The 22918-nt window shown below is 34.9% G+C and overlaps 1 protein-coding gene across 1 annotated transcript in view; it reads right to left on the bottom strand.

The window, feature by feature from the left end:
• Nucleotides 1-3675: 3675 nt before the first annotated feature.
• The window catches only part of LOC140045154 (fibrocystin-L-like), a 47303-nt gene continuing 28060 nt past the window's right edge, over nucleotides 3676-22918 (bottom strand). The window contains exons 29-57 of the mRNA XM_072089922.1: nucleotides 21194-22873; nucleotides 20618-20767; nucleotides 20138-20312; nucleotides 19854-20007; nucleotides 19519-19675; nucleotides 19180-19389; nucleotides 18725-18892; nucleotides 18176-18376; nucleotides 16390-18036; nucleotides 15765-16013; nucleotides 15246-15494; nucleotides 14858-15103; nucleotides 14535-14708; nucleotides 14097-14330; nucleotides 13450-13976; nucleotides 12967-13141; nucleotides 12544-12706; nucleotides 12150-12388; nucleotides 11241-12047; nucleotides 10843-11044; nucleotides 10492-10651; nucleotides 9997-10371; nucleotides 9328-9718; nucleotides 8757-8923; nucleotides 8263-8371; nucleotides 7214-7343; nucleotides 5505-5644; nucleotides 4984-5253; nucleotides 3676-4667 (exon numbers count right to left, since the gene is read on the bottom strand). Coding sequence (XP_071946023.1) covers nucleotides 4531-4667; nucleotides 4984-5253; nucleotides 5505-5644; nucleotides 7214-7343; nucleotides 8263-8371; nucleotides 8757-8923; nucleotides 9328-9718; nucleotides 9997-10371; nucleotides 10492-10651; nucleotides 10843-11044; nucleotides 11241-12047; nucleotides 12150-12388; nucleotides 12544-12706; nucleotides 12967-13141; nucleotides 13450-13976; nucleotides 14097-14330; nucleotides 14535-14708; nucleotides 14858-15103; nucleotides 15246-15494; nucleotides 15765-16013; nucleotides 16390-18036; nucleotides 18176-18376; nucleotides 18725-18892; nucleotides 19180-19389; nucleotides 19519-19675; nucleotides 19854-20007; nucleotides 20138-20312; nucleotides 20618-20767; nucleotides 21194-22873 — 9686 coding nt within the window. The 3' untranslated portion in view covers nucleotides 3676-4530. The remainder of the gene's footprint in view (nucleotides 4668-4983; nucleotides 5254-5504; nucleotides 5645-7213; nucleotides 7344-8262; nucleotides 8372-8756; nucleotides 8924-9327; nucleotides 9719-9996; nucleotides 10372-10491; nucleotides 10652-10842; nucleotides 11045-11240; nucleotides 12048-12149; nucleotides 12389-12543; nucleotides 12707-12966; nucleotides 13142-13449; nucleotides 13977-14096; nucleotides 14331-14534; nucleotides 14709-14857; nucleotides 15104-15245; nucleotides 15495-15764; nucleotides 16014-16389; nucleotides 18037-18175; nucleotides 18377-18724; nucleotides 18893-19179; nucleotides 19390-19518; nucleotides 19676-19853; nucleotides 20008-20137; nucleotides 20313-20617; nucleotides 20768-21193; nucleotides 22874-22918) is intronic.

Below are 22918 nucleotides of genomic sequence, written 5' to 3'. Positions count from 1 at the left end.
GCAAAAGGCGTTTTGTGTTAAATTCATTTGTTTAGCAATTATACTTACTATATATTGGAAAATTTATACAAATAATTTTGTTATCATTTTATATCTACAACCATATTAAAGTGTACACCATGTATAGTATAGTATAAATAAACTATGCATTAAAATGTTCAATCGTCAATGTACTTGTTTCTCAACTCGTATATTATCAGGACCGTACTTAGCCAGGAGTTCCTCTGTTGTGTAAATGTTTATCAAGTTTATCTATAATAGTTGCCTACATTTGACCACATAAATTATATTGGTCACCTTTAATTAAAAGGTAGAAGAAATAACATTGTTGACTATTATAATATGTTCACGAAAATGATAAGTCCATGTACATTATTTTTTAAAGTTTTGTTCTACCAGTAACAATTAGGCACGATGACATTGACGACGATTTGTCTCTAAAGCCGATTTTCCACTAAAGCGAATTTTGTGCTAGGCCTACTCTTTCCACTACATGAGCGAATAGCAGCGATTTCCATGTTCCTCGCGTGGCTGCTGAGCTTTACGATTCGCATGAGTGCTCATGAACGTGTCGTAGTAGCTCTGATTGGTTGCGCAATATTTCGCTTCTCAAAAAGTAGAAATAATTTGAACTACCAATTTCGCTGAATAGTAGAGCAGTTAATGACATGAGCTGTGCATTTTATTACCAAAGCATGAAACTTGGCACAAAGTTTCTTTAATGTATATAGATTCAAAATATCGGCCATCTTGATTTCAAAATGGCCACCATAAAAACAAAAAATGTTCATATCTTGGCAACTATACACATTAGAGACTTAATTATGGTCTCAAATTGTTCACAAACTATATATTTCTATTTGCTCTAATGAAAATTTTCGTCAAAAAATGACCGGAAATGACGTTTCTTTCAGTTTGACCTTTGACCTCGTATTTGTATATCTCTGTAACTACTGGTCATTTTCAATCGATTTTGGTGTCATTTTGTTCAGAATAAATACATTTATATTTGTAGTAATGAAACATTTTCACCTAAAATGACCGGAAATGCAATTTATGACCTTTGACATTAATTTATTGATTTTTAATTATGTGAATATACTGTATGTGGTTTTTTTTGGTCTTAAATGCACCTAATTTTGAACTGTGACCTGATTGGCGTAATTATATTAAATGAGTAATGGACTTAAATTGTATATAGTACATAAAATTGGTAAACATTGTGCTTGGTGGTACCATAATAGTTCAATGATGTTGGCACCTTCTGATTCGTTAAAAGTTTTAATAGTTTGACAGAGGAAATAACATACATGTTATTGAATACCGTAAAACCTCGAAAAGGTGATAGTATGAGCTTCTTTTCGAGACTGTATTTGAATGTCAAATGAATAGTATGATGATCGTGTTTATATCAATATATTAACTTCAACTTCAACTTTATTTTCCAAATAATATTTTGTTTCAAAATAATAAATAATATCAAATTTTAAAACATAAGGAAGGAGCTAGAAAATAGTGTAAACACTAATCAAGTCCAGCCCCTTTTACATAAATTATACTTAACTCAATTTTTACAACTATGGGCAATAATTTCTTAAACACAGGCCTAAATATAAAACTTAATAAGTTAAAACAATCCCATTTATATATTTTAAAACTTAAATATTACTACACTTTTTCATAAATAAGATAAATAAAATAAATAATTATATAACTAAAGTAAGAATTGCTTTAATTTCCGTTTAAATATAATTTTAGAGTCATGTTTAATATTTTCTGGTATCTCGTTCCATGAATTAGCACCAGAATATCGGACAGAAAATTGACCAACATTACTTTTGTATTTTGGAATCGCAAGATTTCCCCTTGCTTGAAATCTCGTTGAGTGACGATGCTGGCATGTGAAAAATATTCTGGAATTCCCACGGGAAACCTGCCATTAATTATTAATGACCATACAAAGAACTTTTTATATTTCTGTGTCTGCTGATGGTCTTACACCCCTTCTTTGTATGTGGATGGTCCTACACCCCCTTCTTTTTCTGTGGATGGTCTTACATCCCCTTCTTTGTCTGTGGATGGTCTTATAACCCCTTCTTTGTATGTGGATGGTCTTACACCCCTTCTTTGTCTTGACCCACTACTTTGATTGATTAAATTAGACATTGTTTCTTGTATGATTAGGAGACCAAGACCTTTAAAGTGAAAGTTCACAGGTGGATGCTTAAAAGGTCTTGTACAGAACAGTATATTGTAGGTCCATGTCACTAATTTGAGGATTACTTGAATAATTATATTGAGATGTCTTTTACGAATTGATTTGGTTCGGATTTTGCTAAAAAATCAATGACTAGAGAAAATCGAGGAAAAGGATTCAGATGAAAGGTTTACAGCAAAGGCCCATTACCATAAAAATGGAGTACATTTTGTTAGATGCAACGAAAATGAACAAGAATTATCTGAGTTTCTGACTAATGAAAGTAGGTCTACTGCACAAATGCATAAAGTTTGTAGTAAGTACTTTGAAAGACGGTGTTCTCTTCTCTTAACTCATGAAAATGAGAACTTTCCGAACTTGTCTCATATGCAACATTAAAGAGGCCAACGAAAGAATGCTACTTTACATCTAAAATATTTCCAAATGGCATCTAACAATTCAATTCAACTTTTATTTCAGACAATTGTCCATATGGTATAATACATTTTTTTTTTAAAGATGAAGGAGAGAGGACCAACATTTTTATCTAACGATTGACAAATCACAGTTTAGCAAACAAGTCGGCATAGATGAGCTCAGTGATCTGTCATACTTTATGCCTATCCTATCACATCAAAAGTTAAAAATTCAGAATAATAATTCCGTGTCATTTATTTCGGTAAAAAAATTAGGTGTAAACAACATACAGTCTGTTCACATAATTATATATGTCAAAGGTTATAAATTGTATTTCCAGTCATTTTATGTGAAAATGTTTCATTACTACAAATATAAATGTCTCTATTCTGAACAAAATTACACCAAAATCGATTGAAAATGATCAGTAGTTACTGAGATATACAGATAAGAGGTCAAAGGTCAAACTGGAAGAAACGTCATTTCCGGTCTTATTGGACGAAACCTTTCATTAGAGCAAATAGAAATATGTGGTTTGTGAACAATTTAACACCAGAATCAAGTCTCTACTGTTTATAGTTGCCAAGATATGAACACTTTTTGTTTTTATTTTGGCCATTTTGAAATTGCTAGGTTGGCGTAAAAGTAGAGTAGGTTTTTTTAAAATTATTTGTTAATTAGCATAACAATGTATCAATGAAGGAAATAATTATTGTACATGGTACTTTTTTCAGTTCCTAAAAAAAGATATGTTCATCCCTTGTGACGTCAGTATCAATATATTTTCCCCTTTTTCAATTACAGGGTCAAACATCACTCATTTCATATGACTGGATTTAAGTTGTATTTAACATTATTATCTCTAGTTGACAAATTGTGATTAGCTATAGATCCTGATGATTTATGAGAAAAATAAAATAATAATAATAATAAAATCTAATCAAATTCTAAATGAAATTTAAACGACGTTTCAAAAACTATTAAAATTAGAGGACACAATCCCATTAGAAAAATTCAGGAAATTAAAAAAACCACACAGGACATTTATATTATATTCCGTTCAAATAATATAAACTTTATTGTTAATCTTATAGAATGGATAATCAAATATTGAAAACCATCTATAATCGTCAATACGTACATCTATAAAATATATTTTACACATTACAATGAGTCATCACATTTTCAAGCAATTTATTTGTGTATTAAAATGTAAAAATAGAAAAACACAGCATTTAAAACATTAGATATTTATTATTATGTACACTTATTTGTTAAATTTTCCGTTTGATGTCTTTTCAAGTGTTAGGAGCGCTGATTCCCCTATGCTAAACGAGATACATTCTGGCCATATCCTCACCACGACTGTGTTTCTTTTACTAGCTAGGCTACGCATCTATGTTACGTCAAAACGACCTCTTTAATTATTACCTAAACTTCATTCGAATATTGTAAGAGGTGTTTTTAGAAAATGTCTTACTACTTTTAGTATGGTTGTCCCCATTTTTGTGTACATACTCTACCGCAAAAAAAATGGAGATAGATCCGTTTACATTCACAACTCACTCAATTGTAGTTACGTCATCGCGGTTAAGCATTTCTCTCTGTACCCCTGAAAATGAATTATTACCCGATAGAATGCAGTATTAATGAATGTATTCATGTTTATTTTGTACTTTTCATTGTAAAATGACCTTTAAAGTATACCATAAAAATCAAAATCAAACTTCATTTCTATCAACTTAGCTCACAATCTTTGCTAAAACTATAACTAGGCCCACATTTATATTTTAGTTAAAAACTGGACAAACACGATAATTACTATACAATATTAATTTCTTCAACGATAGTCAGAGAACTGGTCTATATACATAATTCATGACACAGTCTACCAGACATTGTGCAACATTGTTTGTCTACATCATTCCACTGCATGTTTTGCAGTGCTTCGCCCAATCAGATGACTGGCAGGTGGGGCTACAGTAAGTTTGACTATGACACAAAGAGCATTCAAATTGACCAATCAAACCACAGATACACAACTTCGATAAATCTGTAAAAACAATTGTTGATTTATGTATAATTGTTTTATAACAAGATAAAATTATTATTGAGTGTAAAAACACATATGCCAAAATAATTCTGCAGTGAAAAAATAGCCTTTTCATAAATGTTAAAAACTGAACAATCCAATGGCTACCAGATGTCAATTAAAATCACAAAATTCCCATCCCATTAATTAAAAGAGTTTAAAAAATGCTAGTTTAAAAGAAGTCAAAATCTTTCTTTCATATGGCATGCTTTTTATTCTACTATTGAAGAGAAAACATGTTATCATGTCAAATATTTTCTTTCATTTTGTAACTTACCTTTGCCTTCAATGTACCGAATAAGAACACTGTCAGACGCATATGTCTCATGGACCGTCCTCCTTCGCTCACTAGCCCCATCAATATCAACAAGGCTCTCACTTAAGAAAGCGAATGGTAGTTGTTGGAGTTTGCTACCCAGATTTTCCTGCAGATCTGCACGGAGAGTGCTAAGAGTTCCAACTAGGTTTACGGATAGTAAACCGATCTTCTTGAATGACCGTTCAGGCGTGGATAACATGACATACATATTGGCTCGATCTTCCATAACTGATAAAGAGAATAATTTATCCTTTTTAATTATATAAGCAAATCAGAAGTATTGCTATAAAAGTGGTTCTTTATGAGAATTTACTATTTCAAAGAATGTTCTCTTTATTGGCCCAAGCTTGAATTGCCAATAATACTTAAGTGAGATAATTTTTTCATTGCTCATAAATCGGACAGTAAATTGTGAAATTTTACCTGAGCTACAATGCCATATAAAAAAAAATCTAATTACACTTTCTTAAAGAATTTACCTTGTTCGTGAGAACCGTCGGCAAAACCTGGTGGCAGGGCTGTTACCATTACTTCTGGTGTTCTAGATGGCGTGTTAAAACCTGGTGACTTGCTACGACTTGAAGATGCCCTAGGCACTTGCAACTCATCCATAGAAATCCTGTCAAAATAAGCAAACAACTCTGCTGTAACAGCTTCAAAAGAATGGCCAGTACTGAAGCCAACTCAGAGTCGTCTCATCGGCAGAAAATTAAACCTTCCGACAACCTAAAACTATGCTCTCTCATTAAGACTCGTCTCGTCGGGATTCAACTCAGACAGCACCGACGAGTTCAGACGTCTCTTCGGGCCTCGTCGTACGATGCTTATATGAGTTGGCCTTAATGCATCGTAATTTTTTCGTTAAGATTCATTCTACCTCTTACGCGCTGTACATTTCCTTTAGAGCCCTACGGTACACGTCATTCTCCAAAAAATGTTGAGACAGTTTAATTTTCTCTTACTATTTCGATGATGACCATGAAACCTTACTAGCGCCACATAAATATCCTAATTTTTATTATCATCTGTTTCTTAATTGTTCTAATTTTTTGTTGTATAAGACCTTTTTGTAAGAGGCTTCCTACATATTTTTAGAAATGACATAACATAATTATTGAATTGTTTTTCTTTCTGTACATTTTCAAGGTATCGTTTTTAGTCGCGTGGAAGCGACTCTATAGTTCACTATGTCGGTCGGTCTGTCTGTCTGTCTGTCGGTCTGTCTGTCGGTCTGTCTGTCGGTCTGTCTGTCTGTCTGTCGGTCCGGTATCACTATGCGTGTTATCGCTTTATGACCTTATCTTGATATCAGTTTAATCTAGCTAAGTCAATTTTTCACAGAATATTCCTTATGGCCAGGAATCGCTGTGGTTATGTTTTCACGGTGCGCAATAAAAAATTACGCGGTCTACGCACGATTTAACGAAATCACGTTTGTAATCATATCTTAACAACCATGAATCACAATTAAATAAAATTTGGTACTCATAAATTTCAGGGCATAAATCATCATATGGCAATACAATTACGTGCGTAGCGCATGTAACGCATGCGTACGCGCGCTTAAAATTTTTAAAATTTATTTTCGATGAAATAAGAGTACGTTTCAGGCAATTTTAAGCGTTTACAAAATTGCCATGAGTGCGCAGATTTTTGCGCGCGCACTGTGCGTTAAATGTTATTGCGCACTCTTTTTGCCCGATTTCTGTTTTCTTGACTTACTTTTCAACTCGAAATTACGTTATACGAGCACGTCAAAAGTAACAGGCTACGCACGTGTAAATTAAAAAAATATAAATGTTTTTAAACATTTCAACATTTTTAAACATGTTCAGTAATTTCGGTCAGTATAGTTCACTATGTCGGTCGGTCCGTCTGTCTGTCGGTCTGTCTGTCTGTCGGTCTGTTTGTCTGTCGGTCCGGTATCACTATGCATTGTAGCACGCGACTTAATGGCTGTTGGCCTTGTTGTAATGTAAGGCGCTTGTTAAAAATTGTATAGAAATAAAATAGAATAAATAAATAAGATAAACTAAACTCATGCTTGTTAATTTTCCAAAGAAGAGAATTCTAAAAGGGCCGATCAACAGTTAATTAGTGTACAAATAAACAGTAGTTAAAATAGCACTATATACTGAACATAAAGAAGAATAAAATATTCTAAATATTTACTTGGCATAAAACTTACAATAGTTGATTAGATCCACTGCTAGCACTCAGTGAAGTCTCTTCTTCAGATTCATTCGCATAGCCTGACATTTTAACTGGAGATACCTTCTCAGTCAGTGCCATTTTCTCTATTTTAGAAACTTTGTGCTCTACAAACAAACACGCATATTATATTTAATTTTAATTCACAATAATTAAAAAAAATGACAAATAGTATATATAAACGTATACATGGTAGGTGTATAATGATCAAAGTATTTAACATATTGCTGTATGATGAAATCACTATTAAAAGAACGGTTGCGTTTGTCGACATTTCAATCAACATGCTGTACTGCAAACATATCATTTTCATGGACGCTGAACGTTTTAGGACATAGCGCACTTAACAAGACTTCTCTAATCAGAGCGATTATTCTCCAAAGTGTACATCGACTTGTTTATTTTTGGTTTTTTTTCATTTTCTATAATTTCATCCATGTGATTTTGAGTCGTCCCCTTGGTCTCTTGTATGTTCTCATTGTTTGTTTCCTCGGATAGATCTCTTTGAGCCGGGATATTAGAGTACAGACGAATAAGGTGTCCACACTATGTCAACATATGTATTTAACAATTACAAACTTAATTTTGTATATGAAGGCAGATTATGGCACTCCTTATCTTAGAGACTCAAAATACACAGCCTGCCTTTAAAACGGATATATTTTTAGTAGCTACCAGAAACGCTTTAGTAAGAAGTTTAAGGCGATGTGGGTTCTCAAATGAAAACTACTGGAAATGTCAATTGATGTCAAAGGTTGAAAAAGCAATGCGTTGCTCAATAATATAATCGATGACATTGTAAACGCATTTGACTGAAAAATATGAAAATGCTCATCTTCATCTGAAATTTAGAGGATCTGTGTGTGTAGCATCCAATAAGAATTTAGTGAAGTTCGAGAAGCTGGGAAGAGTAACCCTGTGTTGATCTGGGCGTACGTGGATAAATTGAACTTATTAGGCCTATATTTGATTCATGGTAACAGTAACGTTTGTTATTTTCTATCCTCATAAACAATTGATACTTACTTGGACTGTAGCAAACTCTGACCAAAGCAGCTCCCATGATTAAAATCATTAATAAGCTTATTATTACAATCAACACAATGGCCCATATTGGAAGACCAGACGGATCGTCCTAAAACACAACATATTATTGGTTAAAGATGATGAATAAATACTAGTAAAGAGATTTATTTTGCGGTAAACCATGCGCTTTCATAAAGGAAATAAAGTAAAGCTGAGTATGTCTCAATATTTCGTTTATGCTCTAGAAGGCGATTATAGCATAACAAACGAAACTTAAAGATTACCTTATTTTACTTCATTTTAGGAAACGCATTACCACAAAAACTTACTACTATTGAATGATCATTACAAAAAATGTACTTAGTTTAGTTAAACATATTTGTACCATACAGTATAGGCATATTAATAATTAATTCTGAATTGTTCTGAAATAAATTAATGCAATGAAATAATTACCGGTTGTATATTAAATAAAAACAAACTATTTGACTTACAACTTCAGACTCGTAAGGTTCACCATCAAGCATCATATAACTTGGATCTGCTTCAAGAACATGTCCATCAAAGATTAATGATATGCGACCTGCATCGAGGTCAAGATGAATGGCTTTTAGTGTGTTTGAAGTATCTCCAGTCATTATAAAATCAATGATGATTGAACCTGAAATGACGAAAACATTGTACAATGTTAATGATATGCGACCTGCAGAGGTCACGATAAATGACTTCCTTTGTTTTTTTTATCTCCACGGTTATGAACCTGAACCTGACATTTTTGTAAAAAGAGGTTAACGTTATCGAAACCTGCAATGAGGTCAAGATTTTAATAATAATTCAGCATTTATTATTTTCTACCAATGGTAAAAAATACAATACAATAAGAAAGATATATAGCTTCGTTTGTTCTTGCAGAATCTCCAGTCATCAAACAATTAATGATGATGAAAGCAGTTAAATTTAACTCTTCCCTGTAATTTAACTCTTCCCTGATGAAACCAAGTGACAAACATCCTTAAAAAAATATTGAACTTTAGCAACCACTCAATTTGCAGATTGTGAACTTACCTTCACTGATTTCTACTGAAAAAATAGTGACATTTGAATATGAAACAGCAAAATTATTAATGAAGTTGATTGCAAGATAGTCTTCTTTTCCTGCGGCAACTGTTGCATAATCTCCGTAAAACTTCAAGCCTACTTTGACTGGATTTTCTGTATGCTTATCAACATTGCTTACATCAAAAGGATCTAACTTTGCAGACAAGTAAAAGTCACTGATTGGGATGGTAACCACTTCAATGTGTAAGACATATTGAAAACCAGTAGCACTGATCGATAAGTTGTAGAAGACGCCTTGTGCTGATGTCAGGTCCACTTGAGTAGTCAACTGGCCTTGTAAAATGCCCCGATAGTTTTCCGGCATGTATAAACTTATGTTAGCTGTCCAATTGTAATCCTGAAAATAGGACATATTGGAACGTTGGAACATGACATTAATTTGGATTTTGATTTAATGCGGAAGTTTGTAACTGGATGTAATTATTATTGATGGTCTTAAATTTAGCTTAATGGAAACTTATTGAGTGTCGTAGTATATAAAATAGGGTTAGGGTTAGATTTTCTATGGGAGTGACTTGTAGGTACTGTAGTTTAGTCTTCAACAGAAGTTGCTCTTAGATTGGATACACTAGTCTACGACTGAAGTTAACTTATAATGAATAAAACAACACCAACCTTAGAATCCAGATGTTCTGCAATATCCATTGTAAAATCTTCAATTAGATTAAACTGAACATCAAATTTCTCCAAAACTTTTACTGGACTAGTCGGTTGATCAGCGATTGATATGTGGAAAACGCTCTCCATGACAGAAAACTCCGTTGAGTTGGTACCTTCTAGCGTGGATGTATTGGGATAAACAATACTAAATTCCAAGAAGTATCCACTTCCCGGCAGATTAATGGCAAGATCAGTGAAGTTGGCCCAGCCATGAATTATATCTACAGTGTTGTTGCTGACCAGCTCTGCATCAGATACTCCTTGGTTTTGCAAAACTGCCTGCATTTTCCATGGATGTGAAGAATGTCCTAGATTTTCCACAATTTCACCCTGAAAAAAATAACAAATCATTGAATAATTCCTTTTTTCCGTCAGAATATATTTGTATCAAACGTATGGTGTATTACCAAGCTTGATATTGGAGTTTAGAAAGAATTGTGTTAAACCTACACTGGTATCCAGTATACAGATACAAGGTTGAACCCCAAATGGATGGTTCTCCGTAGCATCAGCCGGCTGTACACGTATGCTCATCGTGCTTGGAAATTGATAGATGATTTCTACTCCTGGGTCACTGGTCGCCTCTTCTTCAGCTTGCTTCTTAGAATACCTGTGAACCAATTAGTTGTGTTGTTTTTTAATGATATAGGCATTAGGGTTATATTTGTTGCAAGCTACACTTGAGAATACAATTTATGACTTTTGACAAGACGATACAAGTCAGTTCTTTAATACAGTAACTCTACAGAAACTCTACTTCAACACATTATTCCTTCTTTGAAGGCTTAAAATGTGACTAACGTTTCATTGCCTGTACTTGGACCTCCTGTTTCATTTGTTGCTTTGACACCTCCTGTTGGGTCTTCGGCTGGGGGAGAAGGATCGGTCATTGCTAATGATGTAACCTCAACTTCAAGACTATCGGACAAAGTACCGGTTTGTGCTGCATTAACTATTTCTGCTTGAAGATTAACTAACTCATCATATTCAAGGGTTGAATTGCCTATAAAGAGGAAATATTAATTATTGCTTAGATATTAAAATAATAGTCAATGAAATCAACTTTAATTGAAACTCATTTCTAAACACATGAAACTGAAAAAAAAGATGAAATCTGGATAGATTATGTGATACTTTAATATGGTTAAAGAACGATATTTTCTTATTATATACACAAGAAAGAACATATTTAGGTCTACCTGAATTCTCTGAGCTGTTCGATGATGCACTTGGTGATTCTCCAATCTCCATTAAAACTTGAATTTCTGTGGATCTTCTTCTACGACCACCTTCTCTGACAACATCAACGACTCGAATCTGAGACTCATCAACACCAAGCAAACTGGCAAGATTGTTAACAAGATCTTCTTCATAGAAGTCATCAACATCAACTGGAGCCACACCAACGTCAACCATTATAACCGGTGTAGTGATGATGTCAATCGGGTCACTACCACGTATAAGTATCCAAAGAGTCTGCCAATCGCGATCAAAATAGTTCTCGCCATAAATGTTGGAGTCAGGAGTTGGCATGAACTGATCATCTGGTCCGTTTGGATCTTCTGGAACCCATATAAACGTATCTCCATCCATCTGCCCATTATTTGGCATGACATAGCGACCTTGATGGTACACATCTAAGCGTTGAGGATTGGCATACCAGATGCCGACTACTATTTTCTGATCTGGAGTTGTGTTCAGGAAATGAAGTCGTAACATTTGAGGATTTGTTGAACTCATATACATCTCATAAGTCTCTCCAATTGCAACGATAGACATAAATGTGCTGATGCGCTCTTGACATGTGTACCCATGACACCAGCCGTGATCTTGTGGTCCATTTATCAAATCAACATAACCGTTAGACCCAATGGCGATTGGTGAAAGACGTCGTACTTCTGTGTCCGGATCAAGACTTTCAATAATTAACATAGCGTAATCATAGTCATAGCATTCAAAAGCCTGCCAAGAGTCATGCCATATGCAGCCTTCTGTACCAATGATACCTTAAAGAAAATAGAAAGTTATATAAAAGATCACAGCTACAACACACTTTTACTGGACTAGTCGGTTGATCAGCGATTGAAAAATTAAAGCAGACAACCAACCTTTATGTGGACATTTTTCATCATAAGGGATTTTACTACCATCGATGTCTGTAACCATCATGTTGGGAATTCTATAATCACCAAGTCCACGTCTCGGATCTCCATCCCATTCGTATGCAGAATCAGGAATAACATAACCAGGCCGTGATCCTCCTAGAATTCCACCATCTTCATCTCTGATCATTGCTTTCTTAAATGCATCACAATCCATGTCCACGCAATCAGAAGGATTAACCTTACTATTAAGATTAAATAAAAAAGTATTGTAGACTAGTGGTTGGTTGATGAAAATAATGCAACTAGCAAGTGAGGATACACAATGATTTACCATGACGTAACCTGGATAAATGCACGAGGTCCGTAGATATATAAGATACATACTATTAGTACTTACCCTAAATTAGGTCTATGTATGTAAACCTTGTTCTCATCTCTGACTGTTACCATCTTTGTACCTACAGCGGACATCGGGTGGATGCCATCATCATTTGATGGATTCGTCATAATAGCGTATTGATCTTTATTACAAGCAGTATCAAAATGAGCGAATGTGACATCTATTTATAAGAAAGAGCAAAATAGCTTTATTTGTAAATGAATAATTGTGTTGAAATATTTTCATTTAGTAAGTTTCACCAAAATGTATTCCGATATTAGGGAAGACATATATGATAAAACAGTACAATAGCATTTTTATGTTTTCCGAATAAGTATGAGTATAATACATTGTAACTTTGCGTTTCCTGCAATAGAATTCAAACAATGGCATTTGTTGCTTTTTCTAAGTAAGAACCAGCGTATGTCATGCTTTTAATACCTTGCAATCTTGTGCTTCCAGCAATAGCTGGATAATTATGGATACCATGAAATGGAAAAAATGGAGCACCATTATCACCAGACATGAAATTTGCCCACACGAATCCAGCATTTCCGTTGTCTGGACCACGAGGTGCACGCTGTTTTGCACTTTGACCTGCATTCTCCGGTTGATTCTGAAATATTTACATAAAAATGTTAATGCAAAATGTAATATTTTAATCAGAATTTATAATTTAAGTGAGTAGACAATGGAATGGTATTAGCAGTACACGTTAAGAAAAAGAAGGTAGAAGAGTAAGAAAGTCCTTTGACAATGTTCCTTTCGAGTAAAAGTCACGTATGCATATATACTATATATATATTGACAGAATGCAAAATGACAATATAATAACATTTGAAAAACAGAAATAAGTACATCTTTTAAAATGAATAATAAAAATGTTCATATTTATTGAATATGTTTATATATTACTGAACCAACCTGTAACTCATCGCAATCAAAGAACGGGCTTGTACCAATTATAAACGATGAATCCATAATCACATACTTATCAACAGCTTCATGACTAAGAGAAGATGGCCCAATGACAAATGGCATCACCCCTATGTTGTTGTCAGCAAGAACAAGATCAGTCATTAAAACGGAACTCGAAATTTGGAAAAAGACTCCATAATCCCAATTCTTCCAGATGAAGAAATTCGCAATCTGTGTGCAGTCTCTCTGACCATCCCCCGTCATAAGATGAACACCGTGCAAAGAAGTATGCCCTTCGTTGTTGCTCCACTGACTTTCAACGTCACAGATCTCACCACTGATATGGTACAGCACCCTCTCAGAGCCTGCCACAGTGTTATCTTGTAGGATGACATCTCTGGAGCTCTCAATTTCAATACCTGCTGGCCATGATATATCCTCAGCATTGTAGCGGTCTTGATATGTACCAGGAAATACTGTAAGTGTTACTAGGTTATGCAGGATTTGATGATCACTACCCCATGCAATAATACCTTAGTAATGTCAAAGTTAAAATTTAAAAAAAAGCATATTCATCTAAATTGGTGGAGAACAGCAGATTAATCTAAAATGTTACTATATAAGGGAAAGAGAAGTATTTTGCCATTGCTTACCTGCTCCAACTGTGTGGTGAATTACATTATCCTGAATTGTTAGTCCTGAAGTACCGAACACTCCGATAGCAGGACTGAAGCCATTATGGAATGTACATTCTCGTACAAACGATGGGCTTTCTACAGTAACTTCTCCAATATCCAAGAAAGCAACTGAATAACGTGGGTCATAAAAATCGGTCCAGCCTTCTTGACCAGAATGTTTAAATTCAACATTTGAGATTTTAGCATAACCTAAAATAGAAAATAAAGTTAAGAGATTACGGAAACAGGAACAGCAAGAACTTTAATCAATAACCAATTTATCTGGATTTACCTTTTAAAACGCGTGGTAACCATGTATTGTGCAGCGACACTGTGATTCACTTAATGCTGCTTTCCAGGTAAATTGATAAAATAATACGTCACAACAATATTTATATAATTTGATTTTATTACCTTTGTATTCAATACCGTCTTGATTAAATTTGCCAATCAGAACTCTAGCTCCAAATGACTCTTCAAACAAATTACTGTAGTCAGCACCAATAATTTGAATGTTTCTCGTAAGGAGACCAACCTCAGCAGCTTCGGTGTATGTCAGAGATCCATCTTCAAGAGTGACCGTTTCAGCTGAAATGTAATAATGGGGTTATTCATATCTTAAAGATAGGATACGCAAATAAATACTGATAGGCTTCGTAAATTAGTTGTTTGAAAAGTTCTTCCAGAAAAATTGTAAACACTTGATATGTTATTGAATTAAAAAAATCTATAAATACCTATATGTTTGTACTTGGCTGTGTCATTGATTCGTACAGTATGCTTATTAATAATTTCAATTATCATGAACGTTTCAGTTTCCCAAGCCTCATACGATGTTGATGCCACAACAATCTCATCTCCTACTTTCCAAGTTACATTTTCTCTTAGATAGATGATTTCATCGCCAGCGACGAGCGAACTGCTCAAATGTGTCCATGTGATATTGGGAGAAACTCCATGCATCTCCAATCGACCAAATACACCTAAATATATTAACATGATTTAGTTAGAGTTGATGAATAACGTGTTTCTTCTTTATATTTAGCTGCAGGTTATTAGACTCTTTCTATCAGACTAAATAGATTGCAGATTTACCATACTTTATATTGTAATGCCATGACTTACCCAAAACTTTGGCTCCCATATTTGGTCCGTTTGGTAGTGGAATGTCTTCAGTGAAATGGTTTCCATTTAAGAAAATTTGTAGTTGATGCTGAAATGGCGATTTCTCCCATCCAATAACCAAAGTACCGCCATGAATAAATATATAAGTTGCATTGATATAATTGTCTCTGGTATCTTCAATTTCCAGGGTGCCATAAATATAGAGTCGATTCATATTTGGCAAAGGAACATCAGCAACTACCCATTTCCCTACAAACAAAAGAAAGCTTAAATTACAACAATGACATTAACCATGAGTCGGTGGTTAATATCCCAGACCCTTTGCCACAGCATCTAGATTTTCTTCAAGAAAAAACAATATCACTGAGACTCCGCATCCTGTTTGGATTGTTTAGGCCTAGGCCTACTATAGTGAGATTTTGTGGAAATAAATATGCCGTTAAATATACAAATAAAACCAAAGTTAAAACGCTCTTAATTTTTTCCAGAAGAGATTATTTTTTATTATATCACACATACCAGGCATGATCATGACATCATCACCGTCTGCTGGCAGTACAAATGATCCATTATCATTGCCACCCCATCCATCCTCCACTCCTTCCCAAGCCTCAGCCGTGGACCAAAGAAGCACAGAAACGTTATCTGGTCTGCCTTCTGGAGGAGGTTCAGGAACCGGTGGAATACAGTCAAGGTAATAGCATCTGTAAACTTGCAGATTAATTGGCAAAGTGTCTCCTTCAGTTAAATGTATGTCTTTTCCGGATACTAAAGAAAAAATTAAAATATAGTAGATAAATCGATACTTTACTTTACAGATAAAAGTAAAAGACTCAAGCTTTAGTATAATATAATTCAAATTATTCAAAAGGTAAAATATGTTTCATGTTTTGGATACATTAAAGAATACAAAGCTATAGATACACATACATTAGCTTGGAGAATCATCTGTTTTGGTGTATATCAAATTACCAGCTGTATAATTTTTCATCTTTTATTGTGTTGTGATCAAAAGTTAAATCAAAAACTATTTATTTGATTCATTGCATTGCATTGTGATATCTTCTATGATAAAGCTAACTTCAGCATTTTTTTTTCTTTTTTCGTGCTACTTTATATTATATATACTGTATTTGCAACTTACCTAAGTAATAAAGGTTGTTATTATCATTATTAAAATAATATTCTCCATAGCTATTGTTTTCGTATGTCACCATTTGTTTTGTGCTGTTTGTAACGTACCCGATCGTTGCAAACACATCAGGACTTTGTGTAAAGTTATGATTCATAACAACATAGTCACCATCGTTGAAATTATAGAAACCTGCGCTGTACGTAATGTTAGTCACATGATCAACGTCTTCGAAAATGAAGTTGTATGTGTCACCCTCTATTAATGTTATCATCCAACCTTCAGGATGTGTTATACGTTTCTTATGGTATGGTATACGGCTTGTACCATGTTGATTCGTGAATAAGGTATCTTTATAAAGAAGAGAGGATGGAGAAACACCGTTGAATGCCATGCGGTGAAGTTTTACCGTATCATCACAAAACACTCCATCTAAATCTAAACTGAATGCATCATCGTTAGTACAATGAGCTGGTGGAAGATTAGGATTGTTGGGTAATACAATCTGATTGGCTGATCCTGTTAGTGTACCATCCAAATCTTCAAACCAATGCTCATGTTGCCATTGGAACGCAGCCTTGTTTGGAGAGTCGGTAAACTCAAGATTATTCACTCGTGTTTTGAAGCCACCTTGATCTGTTTTACAATGAGCACAAGCACGCAGAGCTGCACAACGGCCTTCATTAAAATTAATGAACTGGACACCATCAATGGTCAGACCAGAACTCTTCGGACCATGGATACCAGCTGATGTGCATTCGGATGCATTCGATATGGCACTGTATCCAATAATTGTGGAATCCTTGACAAGTGCCCCATCATTATCAAATGGAATGTCACTATCAATTGATTGATATTCAATTCCTGATTTATCAGCATCTGAAATCAAAAAACCATGAAACTGGACACCGCCGACGGCAGTAGCTTCAGCGCCACGTTCTACCTTCCATGCCGTTAGACTGTAAAACTTTGCCTGCGTTGGTATGTTGGAGTTACACTGTCCACCTTCCATTGGGTGATATTCTGGGAAAATCCAGATTCCATACCAACCTTGGGAATGAGCAGTATTGTTTATGAATTCACCCATAACCATTTTACGGGGACACATTGATGTTGTATAAGAAGGGCCTCCTGGATGTGCGGGCATATTGTACCAAAACCCAAAATGTGATCCACCAGCAGCTGCATTATGTCGCACAGTATTGTTTGGATTTGTTACCCAGAATGCAGCAGGTGTTACGTCAACGTTAAGCAGACTAGAGCTACTTTTGACAAATACTCCAAGATTGTATTGGATAGTGTTTCCCATTTCAATACCATCTTCCATAAAGATGGCGTGACCCATGATATCATATGCAACATTATGCTCAACTAACAAGTTGTCTACGGCATGAATTGTGACTGCACGGTTAAAGGTATGATGGATTCCACATCCACGAACATAAGATCCACTGACGTCACCATTTAAATGAAAGTGGATCGGATACCGTCCGAGACGGAATGCTTGTCCTGCGTGCGTCACCTCCACGTACTCAATACGGCCTGTTACCAATTGTTGATTCTGATATTTTCCGAAAAGCATTATCTGGGATCCATATTTATCACTATCAATCTCCTCGCCATATCGGCCCTGGAAACATGTCTGTGTTGCAAATTGATCTGCAAAACAAATAGCAATTTACATTCAATTTGTTTTCATTATTTGTATATGCTTTAAATATCATAAAACATGAACATTTTGTTTGTTCATGCACTGTAATACGTTTACGTTAAAACCAAGAGTAAAAGAAACATTTACTGGTGTTGAATTCTTCCTCGCATGCTTCAATGGTCTCTGTCCATTCGTCTTGCACTGATCCACGGACGACAACGTTATGGGTCAAAAGACCAACTTCAGCTTTAGTTGATAAAAACACGCCATTTAGAGTTTGTTCAATTGAGATGTGCTCATACTCAAGTGCAGGCTCAACTTCAAGTGTCAGTCCATCAGATGATATATCTAACATAAATAAAAAATTATCTTTTAAATGAATAGGTCTACTGGATACGAGCAAGACTCTTCAATGGTAGGCCTACGTTTGAGATGGGTTAAAGTGTGCATTTGTATTTATTTCTACTATTTAGCACATAAATTATATACTGTATACAAAGTAGAGTTTGTTTATATTGGTATTACGCTAAATACATGCATTTAAATTTGTTTCTATTAAACATTAAGCTTATTACTAAACATAAAGATTGTAGCCTATTCATTTGGCTATTCCAATGGGTAAATAACAAAATTAAACCATCAGTGACATATCCAGAATTGTATTTGAGGCGCTAACTGAGGCTACTCGATACTTACCAACAATTCGAACCATTTCATTTTCTCGCTGACTATGCCGATGCCCAGTTGAAGCAATTGCTATCTGATCACCAACATTCCATGTGACGGATAGTTCCAACACAAGTTCAGTGCTTCCAGCCACAGCGGTTTGTGCCAGATGCGTCCATGTAACAGGAACTGGGATACCTACAAAAGAACGAAAAGTGTGTAAGTATGTCTTATTTTAGTCTAGGTTCTAGACTGTGTTTCGATCAAAAATGTAAAACATGTAGTAGAAGTATAGTAATAACATATTCTCGCAAAATTAAACTATTGTGTTGTTAGAGCCACAGCGTCTTGCTAAAAGAAATTCTAGTTTTTAGAATGCATTTTTAATAGCAAAACAAATCTGTGACTTTGAAATAAACTTTTGTAATTTTTTTAGGTTGCACATGGAAATGGTATTGATGTGTGGAAATAGGAAATGTAGTTACCATGTAGATCAAGTGTTCCATTTCTTACAGCAAGAGTCTTGGCGCCAAAAAGAGGAAGTTCTAGTGACCTCGGGTGACCATGCATCATAATGGTTGCATTGTGCTGGAATGGTTCTTCTTCTGTGCCAACTTGTAGCAATCCTCCATCAGTGATGAGAATGTTTTCTGCATGTAACTCTATATTTTTTTCATCGAAAATAAATTCACCTCCTAAGAAAAAGAATAATTACAATCAAACTGTTTTAGTGTTTCTTTTCCCTGTTTTTACAGTGATGAATACAGAGATGTCTAAGTTGCTAATTTAAATAGAAATGGAAATAACATTAAAATAAACATTACCTTCAATTAAAAGCATTGATAGTATAGGTGTATCGACATCTAATAGTAATGTTTGTCCGGCAGGTACTATGACAAAGTCACCTGCAATGGGAGGTTCAAGTCCTCCCCAAGTCCAAACAGATGACCAAACGTCTATGTAATAATATTCCGCATTGTCCTGATAACGGTAAAGATAACCCACATTAGTGGCATTCTGCATGTTTTGTTTGCAGTTACGTAAATGATTAATTTAGGACTATATTACTCTACATTCTGTTTAGTAAATTTTAGACAATATAATTTTACAGATCAAATGCCTACTGTTTAATGGTCAAGGAGTTACATGGCATGCTTACCTGTGTGGCGATGTTGTCATCGTCATCTGTTACAACTCTGACATGAGTCTTGATGGATCCTTGGTGAGCTTCTGTTGTACACTCTATTACGGTAGTCGATTCAGAGGAAATGATGCATTCAGAACCATCAAGAGTCACCACATTGCCAGACGACCTGCAGAAACATAATAAATGTATATTTTTTTTTAATATACAACTTATTTATTATTCATCTTGTAAATAACCTATGTGAGTATTATGTATAAGTTCACAATAAAACAATTACTACACAAAAGTTTTAATACCTGAATCCAGTTCCAATAATAATCAAATCGGTTCCTCCACCCGTTCCTCCTCTTGTTGGTTCTACTGAGTCGATAATAGCTGTTAAAGAAGACTTGTAAGTGAATGCATCCGACAAGGTAGCATTCAATCCACTGTCAACCAAAACCACAATGTCACAAGATACTGTAGACGAAGCTGTTAACAAAGAAAAATAGTATAATAAACTAGAGGGTAGAGTAAACCAAGACCAATTTGCACTTTATAAGTTAGTATTGGAAGAAAATTAGGTCCCCGTTATGTATTTGTAATAATTTTTTCTGTATGTTCTTCAATACTTCTAAAAAGAAACTTCTAGAGCAGAACTAATTTCAAACAAGAATAGCTAGCATGCTCAAGTTAACACTGTGACATTTATTTTTGAGTTAAAACGATAATAAAAATTACATTTCAAAAGTAACACCAGTTAAAACATATGAAACAAGTGTAAACGTACAACTTACCAATTCCATCATTGGCCGGTATTAGGCACTGAACAAATGTATATGTTCCTGATGTGACATCACATGGGTTACCACAAACTGTTACCTTTGTTCTATCTTCGTCGAAACAAGAACCTGTTAAGTTAAGTGTTTTTGTTCCAGCGAAACTTCCTGTAATGATAAATAGAAACATGTTTACAGAACTGGAATTATTCATTTAAAATCCCGTTCCCACTCTGGCAAATATTATGATTCAAATATTTGTAAAAGGGCGCAAACATTCAAGGTGATGTAATACAAATGTTAAGAGTACTAATTATTTAACTTTTCATGATGTAATTCAGTTAGGATCCAAACAGATTAACATATTCAAATTTTAAAGAAACTCAAAATAACCACCACTATAACCATGTTTTGATATTCAGATCAAATATCTTGTCATCTGATAATTCTAAAAGATGCAAAATAATGAGACATAATGATGATGATGAATAATCACAACATCTCCATTACTGATAAAGTCTCGGCAGTTATTTAATCTTTTACATTTATTAGATTCCTTTTGAAGTAATATTGCAACAAGTAATCTTAGCTTACCATCAATTGGAAAACTTGAAGCAATTGAGAGAATATACTCGAATGTTACCACTGATGAAGCTTTCCCAAGGTTAAAGACAGCAGCTTCTACTGTGTACACTCCAGCGCCGTGTGATGGAACTTCACAGATAATCTCTGTCACTGTTACACTGCCTACAACTGTGCACTTTTCGCCATCAACTGTTACTTCAACATCTGTTGTCGATGATCCAAAATTGAATCCACGTATTGTGATACTGTCGCCAGAAATTCCAGACGATGGGGAAACTGATGTTATAGTTGGAGTTGCCGAAGACGTGAACTCAAAACTCTGAGTAGAAAACTCTTCCCCATTCGATGTAACAAGGAGGTTTGTAGTGGCAGCTGAGTGAGAGTTTGTGATACATGTGACCATTGAGATGTTAACAAAAGTAATATCACAAACATCACCATCAATTAATACAGATGTGTCATCAGTATGGAATCCACTCCCTTCGATGGTAATCAGAGTTCTACCTTCAGTACTTCCCTGTTGTGGGCTGATAGTATCGATAACAGCATTTCCCCATACATTATCAAAATTTACTAATTTTGCATTTCCGTATCTCTTTCGATGGACCGTGATTGGCAGTTCACCTACTGGGACATAGCCAACCTCACACTCAATCTCTTCACTATTCACAGCAACCACAGCACAATCAACATTTCCGAACGTTACTGTGATGTCACTGATGACATCACCAAAGTCAGATCCATTTACATAGATGGTGGTCAAGGCACCACTAATAGTATCTGGAAAAACGTCTTGAACCTGCATTGTCAGATGTTGCTGGTAGGTGAAATTGAAAGGCTGACCACCGATGTTGATGGATGACTGGTGGTTTAATTCGATAGCAACATCAAATGTATGACCAGATACATCATGAGAAGTGGTGGCACAAATTATGTGAGTGTAGTTAAATGATTGAATGAGACAAGACTCTGGTCCAAGTGAAACAATCAATTCATCAATAGATGAAGCAGAAAACCCATTTCCCTCAATCGTTAGTACGGTACCACCATTTAGAGAACCTTCAGATGGATCAACAGAGGTTATGCTAGGCACTAAGATATAACTTCTTGCTGCTAGCGTATCAATAACATTCATAGCGTAACCTTGATTTTTCACATTAACTGATATCTCGTGATAATAACCAACCAGCAGTGAGTTATTAGTTTCGATAGTGCATTGAATAAGAGTTGCATTACTGAAAATGACGCTACATGTGTGATCATACCCAATCATAACTACATTCTCACAAGCCACATCACTGAATCCAGATCCTCCGATAGTTATAGTCTGCTCAGCTGAGCCAATCACTGGTTCAATGACGTCAATAGTAGCTGTACTGCAATCCCAGAATGCAAAAGAGAACAACGAGGTGTAACTTATGGTTGGCATTGCTGAAGAACAACCAGATATAGTGTCTTCATCTCCTGGGCAAGAACTACTATCAGATGGAGTATTGCTCTGAGCACTGACATCATGGTTTGCAGAAATGTCATTCAATTTTACAGACAGGGGATAAGCTACAGATCCAAATGGAGCAACATAGATAACTCCAGTTAGATAGAATTTGTCTTCCTCTGGGACATCAGAATTTACAGGACCACTTGAATAATAATATTCTCCTTCGTTGTTGAATGTGTAAGAATAAGTACCTATTTAAAAACATAGATTAATGTTAAATATATTCATTATATATA

Source organism: Antedon mediterranea, chromosome 3 (genome assembly GCF_964355755.1).
Source record: "Antedon mediterranea chromosome 3, ecAntMedi1.1, whole genome shotgun sequence".
NCBI lineage: Eukaryota > Metazoa > Echinodermata > Crinoidea > Comatulida > Antedonidae > Antedon > Antedon mediterranea.
The sequence above is the reverse complement of the archived record's forward strand: the minus strand, read 5'-3'. Positions and strand labels throughout refer to the sequence as shown.